The 10,113-nt window shown below is 43.5% G+C and overlaps 1 protein-coding gene across 1 annotated transcript in view; it reads right to left on the reverse strand.

Annotated features, from left to right (window-relative positions):
• LOC147892666 (uncharacterized) overlaps positions 1–3,490 on the reverse strand; it is a 44,996-nt gene extending 41,506 nt beyond the window's left edge. Inside the window, exons 1-7 of the mRNA XM_087387618.1 lie at positions 3,329–3,490; positions 3,109–3,179; positions 2,869–2,934; positions 2,293–2,364; positions 2,098–2,170; positions 1,580–1,617; positions 1,360–1,476 (exon numbers count right to left, since the gene is read on the reverse strand). Coding sequence (XP_087243744.1) covers positions 1,360–1,476; positions 1,580–1,617; positions 2,098–2,170; positions 2,293–2,364; positions 2,869–2,934; positions 3,109–3,179; positions 3,329–3,353 — 462 coding nt within the window. The 5' untranslated portion in view covers positions 3,354–3,490. The remainder of the gene's footprint in view (positions 1–1,359; positions 1,477–1,579; positions 1,618–2,097; positions 2,171–2,292; positions 2,365–2,868; positions 2,935–3,108; positions 3,180–3,328) is intronic.
• Between the last annotated feature and the right edge of the window lie 6,623 nt (positions 3,491–10,113).

Consider the following 10,113-nt stretch of genomic DNA (forward strand, 5'->3'; position numbering starts at 1 on the left):
GAACCTCCAACACGGCAAGATCACTTGGTTGGGTAGTGGCCCCTCCCGCTGGGGGGATGGATCCCCACGTATGGGATCCTGTTGCTGCTCCTCCTCAGGTGCCTCTCAAAAAACTCTCGTCTCTCTCTACGTTTAGCCGACTACTTGCGGCGCTTTCAGGCTTGTTTGCTTGGTTTCTTTTTCTTTCAAGCTTGTTTGCTTGGTCCAGTCCTCTTTAGGGGTCACCCAGGGGGTCTCAGACTCCTGCTCCTCCTGTCTGGGGAGTATTGGGCTCTAGCCCGCGCTCTAGCCCGCCGACTCTGCCTGCTCTCCAAGGGTGGGATGGGAGGCCTTGGCCACGGGGGTAATTTCTGGCTAGGTGACCCATCTGTCTGCAACGAAGACACTGGCCTGGTAACCCAGAAATCTCCACTCGTTGGCGAAGTGTACCCCCTTCGAGGGTCTCTAGGAGGATCAACTCTAGGAGGGACTCTGGGCTCTCAACCACCAATCTGATCCTGGGGACCCTGTCATCTGCTCAGCCGAATCTGGCGGAGACTCGAGCACAGTGCCAAATGCCCAACCAATGGAGGGGAGGATGGCTCTATACTTCTTTGGGAGCCCTGGGAAGTGGAGCGTACCATTTTATAAAGACAAATGACCAAAAAACTAATTTCATGCCATGGCTTGTGATATCTCGTGATCTATAAACTTGAAATCTCTGAGATACTCACCTGGAAGAGAGAGGCAACACTGAAGCAGGCAAATACTGAATACTTGATTGCCTAACGTTTGGAGATGTACAAGGAATGAAAAAAAACGCATCGGCTAACTTCAAGAAGACATGATATCTAATGATCTTTGACCCTAGTCTTTGAAATTGAGATGGACACTAATTTAAAAAAATTGATTGCACTACTTCCTCCATACGTGTTTCTGCTGATTGGATGAAATATAAAAGGGAGAGACGGACAGAAAGAGAGAGAAGAGAATCAATAAGCTATCTCCAGGCAGTCGCACCCAAGAGGCTAGAAGCCTGGCCCTTTCAAATGCTGCCAATCACTGCCCAAAGTCAAGTGAACATTCACATTTCAATCAGTTCATGTATGTTGACATGACTTAAATTGTTAGCATTATTAAAACCCATAGTAAGGCAGTAAATGAAAAAAGTCAACAGCATGCAAGAGAAAAAACATGGAAAGCACGAGTTGCAATTATAATGATGAATCAGGGAAAGAAAAGCAAAGAAAGATAATGATACATGCGATGCAATGCAGATATTCAACAACGACGACTCATGCATGAAAAAGACAAAATATCAAACCATGCATTGTCGAATAAAACTTTCATTAGAACTTTGATCAGCTTGAAAGTACACACAGTATGAGAGGTGAAGTGAACGAAGGCAAAGCCCCGATTTTGTCGTTTCTTGTCAGGAGGAGATTCTCCTGTGGCTAGAGGTACTGCAAGTTCCACAGATCCAACGTCCTGAAATGCCTGTAGAGTGGAGCATCATAGTTTACACAAATGTCAAGCATTGGAATCCACAACTTTACTCCGCGTCACAATCATAGAAAGTAAAACAAACCCCACCCATCACCTGACAAACCATCGTCTCTAGCTCTTCCTGTGTCCATTCTGTGACATATCACATTGATCAGTGAAGAATCAAGACTACAACACTAGCAATACAAGTGCAATCAATTAGAATTAATTCAGATCCTACTTTAAAAACACAGAGTCAAATGGATCATACAAGTAGCTAGTTATCAAAAGCCGCATTCGAGAATATACTAAATTCCCTTTAAAATTTCAAGCTGAATGCTCAAAAATCTACATCTTGATTAGAACAACAGAAATATGGAACCCAGCAATCAAGCACAATAACGTACTCCTAAAATAGCCCCTGCATGCTACTTCAAAGAGTACATATCATCACCTGGAGAGCACTTTTTTTTTAAAACAGTATTAAAGCAGACAAGAACAAGAGTAACCAAACAGCCAATAATACGAGAAACTAACCCAAAAAATCAAACATCGAAGCTGACAGACAGCATGTATTGCCTTGGTTAGCTGTATGCTGCACCACAGATAGTAAGAATCGCTTGTAAAGTGTACCTTTTTTTAGATTTCCAAGGAAAAGTGTGTCTTGATCTGTTGAAGGAGAAACGCCAATTTTCTTGCCTTGTAACTTTTGAAAAAAACAAGAAAAAACAGTGACTGAGCTTCCTTGAAGATATACGAAAGGGATACTTGTGATAATATAAAAGCAAGATAGAAGATGAGAAGTAACACTCTCAGAGCACATCATACAATCATGCCATTCTTCTCCTTTTGAGCCTTCTGAGCAGCTTCCCGGGTTGTAAAACGTACAAAGCAGTAGCCCTACACATGAAAGTGCTATCAGTGAAAGATAATAGGGTAAGGAAAGCTAGAAACTTGACAGGAAACACGCACAAGCTTTGACAGTGGATGGCAGGCAGGATGCTAGCATCACATTTCTATTCTGTAAAACAAATAGCATTCTCCCTAAATAATGCTGGAAAATGGGAATGCAGGATCATTGCTATAGCACAATCTGGTATTCTGTAATACAAATGACGAGAGCTGCAAAAAAGGCACAACAGGCTCGTTGCTAGCAGAATCTTACATTACATAAAAAATATACTCTTAAGTCAAGAAATATAAACATTCGCCAGTCCAATGTATTAACGAGGGGCATTTTTGAAAACAAGAAGGGGCTGTAGATGTATTCTCCCAAACATCATCTTCAGCATTTCTATTCGCACAAATACATAACACGTCATAATTCCAACCCATAAATCCTATTTGAGACATATCAGCGGTACATTAAGTCCTATAAAAAGCTTCAAGGCACAGGAGTTCTACCTTCAATTTGCCATTTTGGTCTTTCATCATCCGAATCTCTACAATTTCTCCACATTTGCTAAAAACCTGCGTCTCAATCCAGAAGGATAGAAAACAGATTCAAAAAGCTAGGGGAATCCTATATAAAACAGAAAAGACTACCTCGAGCATAATCACAACTAGGCAGCAAAATGAAGGTACCGCTGACCACCCGTGACGTTTTAATCGAGCACTTTGGGTAATATAGTAACGAGTCCTTACCTGACGGACCATCTCTTCAGTTACAGACTGTTGAAGGCCTCCAACAAACACTTCTGACCCTTTTACCCTTTCTGTAAAGGTTAAGGCACTTTCTAAGAATTCTTGCGATGATACTGAAACAAGATAGCACAAATGCTTGACAAAAACAACTGCAATGTGAGCCCCTACTAAGGTAAAAAGCAAGAGGCACAGATACAACAGTGTAAATACGAGCACAAACCTGTCTTGCTTTCCCCAGTCTCCATTGCGTCTGAACAGAATGTACGTGGAGACGATCAGTATCTATACAAGGTAATTTAGGGCCAAAAATATTAAAGGTCGCAATACTCTGATATAGAACTAACGTATGAACGGAAGTGATAGTACCAAAAGAAGTGTTGGAAAAAAAAGCCTATAATTTGTGCCCTTGTTTAAACCATTGAGAAATTACCCTAAAGAAATTGTGAGAACAATAATTTTTTTAACTTCGGACCATTCGAATCCTTCAGGATCAAACTCAACACACCCAACACCACATGCGCCACGCTCGCCTTGCCTTTTTTGGCTTGCCACCACAGAGAGGCCTTAGTGAAGGCGAGGAATGCTTCCAAAGTGAAAAATCGTTTTATTAGTTTTATTTTGTAAATACGGTTTCGTTCCACACATGCCTCCAATACTAGTTGTCTTATTTCGCTAATTCGTTGTCCTCATTCCCACTATTTTCTCCCTCTTTTTCTCATTTCTATTTCAAGGCCAAGGTCTCAAGTTTCTCCCCACTCTGGATCTCCATGCCCACATTATCGCAATGCAGCCAAGAAGCTGCACCCTTGCTCCTCCATTGCCTCCAACTCCTTCTGGGTAAACCTTATGAATGACAAAAGTCATTCAACTTGTTAGCAAATTTTAGCAAGGGGCAATGTGGGTCATTAATGACATCATCCATAAGCAACAAAACAACACATGTGCCAAGCCTACTCCCCCCTCCCCCACCTTGCCATTTTTAATAAACTTTAGAAAGGAGTAGAGGTGCGTCATTAATGACATCCATAAGCTCCAGCTCCAGCACTGTTCAAGAACCCCAACTTTGTTTTTTTCATTACTAGTTCCAATCGGAACAAATCACTAAATTAGTAGAAAGTTAGTTTTTTCAAAATTGAGTATAGTTTTATGTCATGTGATGTGGCATTCTCATTCCCATTTTTCGTGTTCCCCCGTCTTGAAACATTCCTGTTTTGACATTCGACGTTCTTGAACCTTCCCACCAAACCTTCTGTAACAACCAACGTTGCCTACTATAGTGGCTAAATTACAACTCTACACTTGGTTTTTTTTAAAGGCACGTTCACATTAAAATATATTATAATTATGCATGTGCATTATTGCCGCATGTGGAGGCGTCTTCCATGAGAGTTCTGGTGGTTGGGACCACATCGTGCCTTAGTGCACTTGTAATCTTCCATCGTAGTCCTTCCACAAATACTCTCTTATTTCTTACATCCTAGTCCTCCTGATTACACTTTACGTCTTCCCTCACTTTCTATCACTCTTGAAGGAGGGGCAGCTCACTGTGCATCCCTCGCTATCGCTCCCTCACTCTCCCTATTTGGAGATCCTGAATTCTTACCCCATGCCCTTGAGTTGACCATTCTAATCCTGCAACCCCATAAAGAGGGCATCAACATGGTAGGATCTCGCACCCACCCAGTTCAGATCCTCCATTTCACCTCCACAAGGGTGGAGAAGTGGACCCTAGAGCTCTTCGATGGGACGAGGGAGCACTAGGTATACTGGATGATGGATGAGTGGATGGGACCTTAGAGTATGGATCTATGGCTTGCTCTCACAGTGGATCTACATACTTCCAGCTTAGCTTTTCCCCAGCGAAACTAGGGTCATTAGGCTTGGTTGTAGTAGCGATTCGCTTGCCACCGAAGATGGTTCTCTCACAGCCTCAATACTCGATGCTTCACAATGCGTCAACCTTTTTGGCTTAGATGTTCCTTTCATGCAATATTGGGCACGGAGGGTGGGGATTGAGCTGGTGGTGACTCTGGTCCAATGGCACACTAACATAGATTACTCTCCCTCCAACCTGCAGCAAAGTCATTGAATTTTGGTTTTAGCCTTGTTCATTGCCGCCCCTTCTCTATGAGCTTGACGGTGGTGAGTTGTGCATGGATTTCATGATCATGCATGCAGCCTGCTGCAGTACCTAATTCTTTGTCAAGAACTACAATGGGCTCTAGTAGAGGTAGACCAATTGACTTTCTTTTTATTCAGGAGCACATGTTTTCCACATCAAGCACCACACGCCAACACTGCCTTCTCCTTGGAAGGGCCCCAATTTGGTCCACAATAGTTTGGTAGAAGCGGATGGGTATGCATTTCGGTATCCCAAGCGATGGCCTCATATATTTTTGCAAAGGGCAAGCTCATTCTAGGCCACACAGTGTGGATGGGCCTTCAAGTGGGAGAGGATCAGATTGGTATCTCGAGTGTGTACGCACTTGCTTGTAGACAACACCTCCCGCCTTTCTAGCGATAGCCCAAGGACTGCCTCCTAGACGTGGACTCATGGATTGTTGGAGGGGACTTCAATAATCTCGAGTTCATGGAGGATAAGTAGGGAGGAGCCTCTTTTGCAAAGATGCTAGCTAGGGAGAGGAGTACCTAGGAGTAATTCATTTTTGTGATCAGTGGTAAGGACTCTTGGCGAGAACCTGAGTTTACGAAGACCCCGGGCAACTTGCGTTTCTCATTTGGCAAGTGACAACATCTGGATAGATTTTATATTGGTGATTGGGCTCTACTCTGTGATGGCTCCACTGGCATTCTAGCTAGTACTACAATGTCGGACTAGTCTCCAATAGTTCTTCACTTGGAGCAGCCTCCCCCAAAAGGGGGTTCGTATACCATATGTTCCCTTCCAAGAGGTAGACGTCTCACAGTTGATAACAAAGCGTTGGAGATAGGCCGAGAGCAAACCCGAGGAGGGGTGGTGGCTCAAAGGATTCAATGAACCAATCGGGAGCTCCAAAGTCAGGCCCTTAAATGAAGAGTGGCTCTTTAGGAGTAGTGACAAAGTCCTTCGTAGAGACCTTGTATCTCTCGAGGGACTCAAGGAGTAGAATTCAAGATCCAAATGGCTTAGGGATCATTTGGAGTGTGCACATTTGGAGCTATAGAATTTGGAGGTCCATAGGGCAGAGTTCTCATATCACTATTCTTGGGCTGGGTGGGTCTAGCAGGGTGACAGGATGACCACACAGTACTTCTAGGTCATAGGACCATGGTTCGCAGGGATCCACATCTATTGCGGCTTTGGGACTCTCAGGGGCATATACACACAAACCCTTAGGAGATCCTTGAAACGACTACAGCCTCTATTGCCAGCTCTTTCAGTCGGAGGAGGCATTGCCCACCACTCTTTTGGCTGGAGGGACGGTTTGGGAGCAGATCCCCTAAATTGTTTCGGAGGGCCTTAGTAGGTAGCTGGAGGCACCTTTCATAATGAGGAGTCGTGTAAGGCCCTACATGCCCTTCTAGCTCAACAGTGCCCAAGAGAGGGTGGTCTACTAACCCCGACCTTTTTTTAGTACTTATGGAAGCATATCTCCACTCCACTTAGACTACCCTACCGAGAATTCTGCGACTCCGGATCCCTCCCACATTCCTTGAGCAGAGGTTGGTATGCCTGATTCCCAAGGGGGGAGATTGATCAAACATTCGATAGTGGAGGCCGATCACCCTTCTAGACATAGCCTACAAGATCTTGGCTAAGGTCTTGTGTCGGCATCTGAGACCCCAACTTTCAAATATCATTCATAGACATAGACCAGTTTTGTCTTAGAGCGTAGCATCCTAGATAACATGTTCACTTTTTGGGAGGCAATGCACTTGGCCAACAAGGAGGCGCAACTACTCAACATTCTTCTTCTCGATTTCAACAAGGCATATGACAGGGTGGAGTGGTCTTTTTGGAGGGGACTATGCAGAGACTTGGCTTCTTGGAGATATGGATCAGAGGAGTATAAGCTCTTTATGCAGGCAGCTCCAACCAGATGATTATTAGGGGCCACACAAGCGAGGCCTTCCCCCTTTCCCACTCAGTGAGGTAGAGCTACCCGTTGGTCCCTTATCTCTTCCTCTTTGTGGCAAAGGCCCTAGGATATTTGTTGGAGCATTTGTGATCAAGGGCTTGCACTAAGGTGCATGTGTGCATCTAGTAGTCACATGTTTGTGTGTGTGTGTGTAGTATAGCACACTTAGTGTCTAGGACCATGACACAGGTGTGTAGTATAGCACACTTAGTGCTATGAGGTGTGTAGGACCATGACACGAGTGGTGATGCAGTACAAGGCACCCTATTGAGGAGGTGCCAAAGATTTAGGAAGTTCCTATGATGTAGGGCTAATTGCCTTTGATGTAGGAGAGGTGCCTATAATCTAGGGCACCCTCTCTCCCACTCTCTCACAATCAATAGAACACACATTTTGGCCTTCTCTTGTGTTCTCAACTCTTGTCATGATGCATATCTTCTCTCACACAATTCCCCGACATGTGGTATTAGAGCTATAGGTTCTAGAAAACTCCTTACCGTCCTAGTTTGCCATATCATCATCTTCTTCCTCACCTCCACCTCCTTCTCTCCATTTTGCCTCTTTCTTGAAAATTCTTGTGAGAGTTTGTTCTCTATGACCTGGGAAACCATTCTTTGAGCCCTTTAGGATGAAGAACCTTCTCATTAGGGTACACCTCTAGCTCCAAGCTTGGCACCGAATTGTCCTCCTATTGCCCGTACCAACGCGTTCTATGTCTAGCACACTTTTTCAAAATTCAAAGTTTTGACCAACCCTCCTAGTTGAAGTTGGGCAACACTACGAAGAATCTCCTGATGAATTTGAGCTCAAATGCTTTAGTGGATGAGGAGAAATAAGCGAAAAATCAGTCAAACTTGGTGTAGCTCTCCTGGGTGACTTGGCACAACATTTCGCAATTCCTCTGTATAGATAAATTCAATGGCCAAGGCTTCTATATAGGGCAAATCAAAATTAAATTTGTGCTATGAAGGAGAATTTGTGGGATTCAGTCAAGCCAGGGAATCATTCATTATAAGAGGGTGAATCCACTACTACCAAAGGTAAGGAGAAGGTAAGTGACTCTACTTCAACAACACCAAGAGATGCTAAAAGGCTAAAGAAAGCCTTTGCAGGTTTGGGAGATGATTATGTGCATAATACTTCAAATTTGGAATCTCCTTATGAGGCTTAAATGTGCTATTTGGTGCTAGCTCTCATAACTCTAAATAGACTTTGAAGATTAAGTTCTTTGAACTAAAGATGAATGGAGACTCTATTGCAGCTCATGTCAACACTATGAGGAATCTTATGACACAATTAGCCTTAGTCAACTCTCTAATCACTAAAGATGATGCAAAGGCTATGCACTCGAAGAGTATGCCTTAAGACTTTGACTAGGTTGTGACTACTTTGAAGAATCTTCCCCAATCAACACTAGAGAGCATTATCAGTGCTCTATGAGAAGAAGAGAGAAAGAAGACTTCAAGGAAGGTAGAAGATCAACCTCAAGAACTTATAGTGAAGTTCTCAAAAGGTAAGTACAAAGCATGTAAGCACTGTGGCAAGACCAATCATCTTGAAAAAGATTGCTATAGGATCAATCCGTGCACTTATTATGGCAAAAACAATCACTATGAGAAGTTTTGCAATGAGAAGAAGAAAGACAAGGCATATATGGTTGAAGAAAGAACTCCATCAACAAATGAAGAAACAAATTTTGTGGTATATAAAGAAAAAAATTAGACCTTCTAAAGTCCAACATCTTTGAACTTTTATCATCACTTGGCGATGTAGTCAATTTTGAGGTTCTTTGCCTAGAGTAGTACTCCAAAAAGAATGTTATGGTTATGTGTTGTGTTTGCCTCCATTTTTACCTCTTGCAAACATGAGAAACTAGGTCCACACAAAGGCTAACCACTTGGGGGGGGTCTATCCCATTTTTTGTAGACCTCAACCCTTGGGAACCCTTGTTAGCATGTGATCCTAGCCATAGATTTATCCTTGACCACCATGAGTTGGCATGTGAAACTATGACATAGCATGAGAAAAAACCTGGAAGGGTGGTATGTTGGGACGTTTGTTATCAAGGGCTTGCTCTAAGGTGCATGTGTGCATCTAGCAGCAGTCACATGTTTTTGTCTGTATGTAGTATAGCACACTCAGTGCTATGAGGTGTCTAGGACCATGACACAGGTGGTGTTGCAGTACAAGGCGTCCTTTGGAGGAGGTATTAAAGATTTAGGAAGTCCCTATGATGTAGGGCTGATTTCCTTTGATGTAGGAGAGGTGCCTATGATGTAGGACGCCCTCTCTCCCACTCTATAAATGAGAGACTTCTCTCTTACAATTAATAGAGTACACATTTTTGTCTTCCCTTGTGTTCTCAACTCTTGTCATGATGCGTATCTTCTCTCCCATGACTCCCCAACAATATTTTTTGCATTCCCATACATTTGGCCTCACAGGGATGCGGCTTTTGATCAGGCAGAAGGAGGAGCTCCTAGACTCCGAGTTCATAGATGACACAGTGCTCTACATGGACGACTCTGCAACTAGCCTAGAGAGGGTCAAAGGGGCATTATCCATTATTGCAAGGCTTCCAGAGCTCACATAAATTGGACCAAATCTATTAGTTTCTTCACAGGTATGGAGGAGATCCAAGAGGTTTGAGATTGGGGAGCTGATTTTGGCTTTCGCTGGATCCTGAGAGTGGAGACGATGAGATACCTAGGTTGAAAGGTAGGCGTTAACATTTTGGTAGAGCAGTAGTTCAGCCCGGTCCTAGAGAGTGTTAGGAAGAAGCTCTTATATGGAGCCCTACCAAACTCTTACTAGCCAGATGAGCACTAGTGGTGAACTAGGTACTCTTAGCCACAACCTAGTACATTGCCTCGTGTTGGTGTTTTCATATGGGTGGCATGGGGCAGCTACAACACTTAGTACAAAA

This window comes from Dipteris shenzhenensis, chromosome 16, assembly GCF_047967505.1.
Source record: "Dipteris shenzhenensis isolate YYH24624 ecotype China chromosome 16, Dip_SZ_1.0, whole genome shotgun sequence".
In the NCBI taxonomy this organism is placed as follows: domain Eukaryota; kingdom Viridiplantae; phylum Streptophyta; class Polypodiopsida; order Gleicheniales; family Dipteridaceae; genus Dipteris; species Dipteris shenzhenensis.